We start from the raw sequence: 6,000 nt of genomic DNA, 5'->3' as shown, positions 1-6,000 counted from the left end.
ATGGGCGAGGAGCATGTGCTGAGTAATGGGCGAGGGGCATGTGCTGAGTAATGGGCGAGGGGCATGTGCTGAGTAATGGGGAGGAGCATGTGCTGAGTAATGGGCGAGGGGCATGTGCTGAGTAATGGGCGAGGGGCATGTGCTGAGTAATGGGCGAGGGGCATGTACTGAGTAATGGGCGAGGGGCATGTGCTGAGTAATGGGCGAGGAGCATGTGCTGAGTAATGGGCGAGGGGCATGTGCTGAGTAATGGGCGAGGGGCATGTGCTGAGTAATGGGCGAGGGGCATGTGCTGAGTAATGGGCGAGGGGCATGTGCTGAGTAATGGGCGAGGGGCATGTGCTGAGTAATGGGCGAGGGGCATGTACTGAGTAATGGGCAAGGGGCATGTGCTGAGTAATGGGCGAGGGGCATGTACTGAGTAATGGGCGAGGGGCCTATGAATGAAGAAATGAGAAACACAACAATTATAAAATAAAAGTTTAATATACGATAAATATAAAATATCTGACATGATGTGGTAGGAGGTGGTGATGGGGGTGGGCACAGCCCGTTACCAATAATGTAACTCATCATTGCACATACATTTTATTGATACATCTGTATAGCGCTCACTGTGTTCCGGGAGGAGTCCGCATCCTGCACCGTCGCCTCCAGTACAATTCATAACCTGCAAAAGGCACAACCACTGTGGCCATTACTACGCCGCCATCATGTGACTAAACTGCGGTGGGCGGGGCTTACAATGGGCATGCTTACCGTTTACTCTGATAGAAGGAGAGGTCGTCCTGCAGCACCTGCGCTCTCTTCTGGAGGAAGTTCACCTGTAGTAGGTCAGGATCGCATTAATAAGGGCAAAACATCTGACCAAAAGGGGGGTCCACAAAGTAGAGATGCCCCCCAACTACCTCCTGAAGGGTCCATCTGGTTAAAGGAGGGGGGGCTCCAATAGACAACTGGGTGGAGTCTGGACACACAAGACATGTCACAGGTTATTTTCCCCTGCTTATTCAGTATCTGCTCTGGGCAGTGTCTCAACAACTGACCCAGCTAGTAGAGGGGAACTGTCCATGCACAAGCTTGCTGACTGTTTCTAATAACAACCAGCAGAGTAGTCAGTGTGGTGACCGCAGCTACTTCATAGGCAGGCACTTATGACTTATGTCACATGGAGTGAGGGGTGTAACCTTCCTGGCCAAATGATCTATTACCTGGGATTTCAGAGACGTTATGGTGTCCTCCAACTCATGGCGCAGGGCGGCTGGCATTAGTCCGCGAATCTTCAGCTCGTATTCCTGCCGGATGTGAGTGATCTGTGTGGGAAGATGGTGGAGAGATGAATCCAGGTACTGGGTGGCAAATAACATAGTCATCATTGCAGCCCCAAATACAAGGGCAATCCACGGAATAGTGAATTGAGCGCAGATGACCCCTAGAAAAGGGGAAGAAGATTCTCAGGATGATGGCAGCGGTTTGCGGTTGAGACAATGGAGCCTCAGTACAAAGATCACGGTGACATCTGCAGAGGTGACAGGTGTCCTGACATACAGACCATGAGCATGGCTCCTGGAATCTGTGCTGTGGTGTCTGGGAGTCTGGGGCAATGCAACGGCAGGACTATTGGTACAGCTTTGGATGTGACTGAAGTACAAGATGTGATATAATAGCAGGACTGTGGGTGCAGCTCTAGATGTGACTAATAGGTGTGTATAATTCCTCAGCACTCTGGTACATGCCTAGCACACAGTCCTGATCCAGTCGCAGAGGTCTGAGCATCTTCTCTCTCCAGTAATTACAAGTAAAATCCGATATTTGCGGTTATTGTCACCGTCTATCTCAGGGCAGCAGGACCTAATCTGAAGACTTAGTGAAATTGCTCTCCTGCCGGAGCGTTCATGTGTCAGACGCCTGCGGGCAAATCATTACAAATAGACAGAATTGAGGCATCCTGTTACCGGAGCTATGGATGAGGCGGCAGGGTTGATAAAGGAGGGTGCATTTATCAAAAATGGCAAAAATATGATAGAAAATGATGGCTGTATTTATGTTCTGCACTATTTTATATGTGATGATCCACTGTCCATACCAGACCTAGCCACAAGCTTAGCCCCTCCACTCATTTGTTACAGTATGTAGTGTAGATACAGGGGTCCTCAAGCTACGGCCCACGGGCCACATGCGCCCAGCCGAGGACATTTTTCCTGCCTGCCATATGTCGCCTGCGCGCCGTCACCCGGATCGCTCACTAACGGGGAATCCGGTACAGGATTCCCCGTTAGAGAGCGATCGCTACTTTCAGTTGTATGTGCAAATACAGAGTGTGACCTCTGCCCTGACACAGGCGCAATGACGTAAGTCATCAGCGCCTGTAGTCAGAAGAAGGAGGGGACGCGGCGGCTGTGCATGGGTAAGTATAATACTGTGTGTGTGTGGAGAGCGGGTGTACTGAGGAGCGTATAATACAGTGTATGAGGGGCGTATTGAGGAGCATATAATACGGTGGGGGGGTGTACTGAGGAGCATATATTACAGTGGGGGGGCGTGCTGAGGAGCATATAATACTGTGTGTGTGGGGGGGGGTATACTGAGGAGCATACAATACAGTGTGTGAGGGGTGTATTGAAGAGCATATAATACGGTGGGGGTGTACTGAGGAGCATATATTACAGTGGGGGGCGTAGTGATGACTCTGAGGTACTCTGTGTGTGTGTGTGTGGGGCATACTGAGGAGCATATAATACTGTGTGGGGGAGGAGTACTGAGGAGCATATAATACTGTGTGTATAAGAAACCCTCAGCTTCATGAGTAACAGATCAGGTCCGGTTGTAAACAAGAACAACATTCCCTGAAAGCAAACAGAGCTAGGAAATACAGAGGAATACTCTGGGATGGTATATATGACCTCAGGGTTGTCATATTGGCCGTTGTTCACACTGCAAGGGAAGTGCGGCATAGGAAACAATATGGCATCAGTCAGGGGTGTAGTGGGAGCAGTAGCTACTGGACCCTGACGGTGCCCCAAAAGTCCTCCTGCCACATAAAATACATCAATACTCTAAATAGCAAAATTGGGGCCAAAAAGCTTTAAGTTACACCTCTTGGCAACAGCCACAGCTCTCCCCATTGTCTTATCAGCGAGGAGATGGCGCCATGACCGGTTGCACGTATAATAATGAGGCTCAGACGTTGTGTCTCCGGCTCCCTGACCTTCACTCCCATCTTATCTGTTGCGCAAGGGGAAGCGGCTCTTTTATCTGGGGACTATAAAAGTGCGTCCAGGTAGTTGGAGTTTGGGCGGTGCATGACGTTGATCCACCGCAGACCCAATGGTCAAGCAGATCATGTGACAATTAAAGGGACAAGTACATTTTCCATGCTGGTGACCCCCGAAGACTGGGGTGGGGGAGAACAGTGCTCCACAGTCAGGCTGACTTGTTGGGGTCGGGGCTTACAGTCCAGACACCTGATCTTCTGGATTGGACAAATATGTGGCGGTGACATGAAGGGATGGAGTCACACACGAATTTTAATTTCACTAACAAAAAAAATTCATCCGACTGAGAAGATGAAGCAACTGATGTAACAGACAACAATTGAGAGAAGGGCCAGCAGGTCACTAGGTGAGAATACGAATTGGCAGAGGCCCAATATTGGCAAAGCCCCTGCCCTTGTGAAGGCTTTGGAGGGGAGGGGCTATGACAACCAAAACAAACACTGGAGACTGACCCCTGATGTGTGCTCCTCTGTAGGCAGCATACATAGTCATACCCCCAACCTTCCCGAATTCATCGGGACAGTCCGTATTCCCAGAAATAGCAGAGAACAACAAAAGGGGAAGAGGGCGAGGTGAGTATTAGGTTTTTATGTTTGTTTGGTACCAGAAGAGGGACATAGAGACATTGCTGGGGCAGCTGGAGGGGGACATTATACAAGGGGGAGGAGCTGGAGGGGGACTTTATACTCAGGGGAGTAGCTGGAGAGGAACATTATACTGTGGGAAAAGCTGGAGGGGGTCATTACACTGTGGGGGAAGTTGAAAGGGGACATTATACTGTGGGTGCACCAGGAGAGAGACTTTATACTGTGCCTGTATATTATGTTAGGGTAGCTGTAGGGGGCGTTATACTGTGAGGGGTAAAACGAGAAATGGAGAGGAATGGGCAGAGCTAAAGTGGAGGTGGGTGAGGCTTTCTGTACTATGAAAGTTGGAAGGTATGTACATATTGATTGTATTGGTAGAAGGTGGTGCCCTGGAACAAGCAGACCTCTGGTTATCTGCCATCATCTGACATAGTGTCAGATTATATGATGCCATGTCAAAGTGTAGTATGTGTGAATGAGCTCTTAGAGGAGTCCAGCCGCTGCAGCCATAATTACCTGCTCCTGCATCTCCAGCTCCTTGTCCTTAAGCCTCCTCTCTGATAAGCGCAACTGAGAACAATATCCGCTCGCCTCGTCCTTCAGGAGCTGCAAAATCACAAAGCAAAACTGGTCACATGACTGGGGATAAGCCCCTATATACAAAACACTGGTCACATGACATATGATAACCAGGAGCTGCCCAGGGGCTCTGCTGACTGGTGTAGGACCTACAATCCCTTGCAGCACTGCCATCCGATATAAACATGACATGCAGAACTCCTCATCATATTCAGCATGGGCCCAAGTCTGAAGAGCTGACACTCTGCCCTCCCCCGGCCCACTGTGACTAATATGTCAGGGCATCCGTCTTGCAGTTGTCGTGTAAACAAGGCAGCTTGGGTTTACAGCCGGCAGAACACCTGACCTTGGCAGCGGCGCGGCTGGCAGCAGAACAAAGTGCTGGAAATAGTTTGCAGATATGACGGACTCCGAAAACCTCTTAAAGATGTAAATGAGCTCAGCGCCAGCGATGCAGGAAATGATTCAACTCATCGTAAGCACATTATATATATATATATATATATATATATATATATATATACACACACACGTGGTACACTGCCGCCATTAACAGTTCACTGACACTAAGCCCACGCTGAGCAGCGGCATCTTCAAGATTATTAAATCGTTAATTAGAATCTCAAGAGACAACATGGCGTCATTAAGATATTGGCATAGTAGATTAAAACTTATGACTTCTTGGACTGGCCCCCCTGTGTACCCTCCATCTGGGTATATAAGACAATCAGGATGAGGCAGTCAGAACTGGAGACCTGGGGTGTGAACGCTACAGTATAGCACAAGTCAAAGAAATCAAAGGCATTGTATAGCTCCATCTGACTGTGGCATTAAGTACCACCAGGGAGTAGTAACAGTATACAAGGACTATGCCCGGGTAGACACAGCTACGTGGGGACTCTGATTGGGGAGGCAAAGTGACCATGACCAGGCAGCCACAGCGTCGTGGAGAGCATGACGGCACAGCATCGTGGGCACCGTGACCGGGCAGCCATAGTGACATGGGGACTGTGACCAGCTAAACTAACAAGAGACCCAGGGATCGTGTCCAGATAGACAAGAGAGACACAGGGACCGCCACCAGGTTAACACAAGAGACTCAGGGACCGTGAACAGGCGGACTCAAGAAATGCAGACACCACGACCAGGTAGACTCAAGAGATGTAGGAACCGCAAACAGGTAGACACAAGAGACTCAGAGACTATGACCAGGCAGGTAGAAGAGACACAGGGACCTCGACCAGGTGGTAGACATAAAAGACCTATAGAAGCCGCAATCAGGTAGACCTCACAGCGCTCATGGAGGCTGACTCCTCTGACTACTGTCCTTTAGTCATGACATCTGACAACCAGTTACCACTGAGTGGGGACACCTGGGGTGAGGGGGTACACAAGGATTCTACCTGCATGACTTCAAACCTGACACCCACTACTCAGTCACAGTAAAGATAGAACGTATACCCCCTGGCTGTGATGCCACAATATACGAGCCATATATAACTGGTCCCTGGGGCCCCTCCTGGGGAAGGCTGAGCAGTGGATTCACTGGGGGGGCAGGG

General features: G+C 49.7%; 1 protein-coding gene across 1 annotated transcript in view; it reads right to left on the bottom strand.

Moving 5' to 3' along the window:
• Window positions 1-514: 514 nt before the first annotated feature.
• The window catches only part of CEP112 (centrosomal protein 112), a 78,101-nt gene continuing 72,615 nt past the window's right edge, over window positions 515-6,000 (bottom strand). Inside the window, exons 24-27 of the mRNA XM_075279571.1 lie at window positions 4,379-4,468; window positions 1,212-1,313; window positions 760-824; window positions 515-670 (exon numbers count right to left, since the gene is read on the bottom strand). Coding sequence (XP_075135672.1) covers window positions 664-670; window positions 760-824; window positions 1,212-1,313; window positions 4,379-4,468 — 264 coding nt within the window. The 3' untranslated portion in view covers window positions 515-663. The remainder of the gene's footprint in view (window positions 671-759; window positions 825-1,211; window positions 1,314-4,378; window positions 4,469-6,000) is intronic.

Source organism: Leptodactylus fuscus, chromosome 6 (genome assembly GCF_031893055.1).
Source record: "Leptodactylus fuscus isolate aLepFus1 chromosome 6, aLepFus1.hap2, whole genome shotgun sequence".
Classification (NCBI taxonomy): Eukaryota; Metazoa; Chordata; class Amphibia; order Anura; family Leptodactylidae; genus Leptodactylus; species Leptodactylus fuscus.
This window is presented reverse-complemented; position numbering and strand designations above follow the sequence as displayed.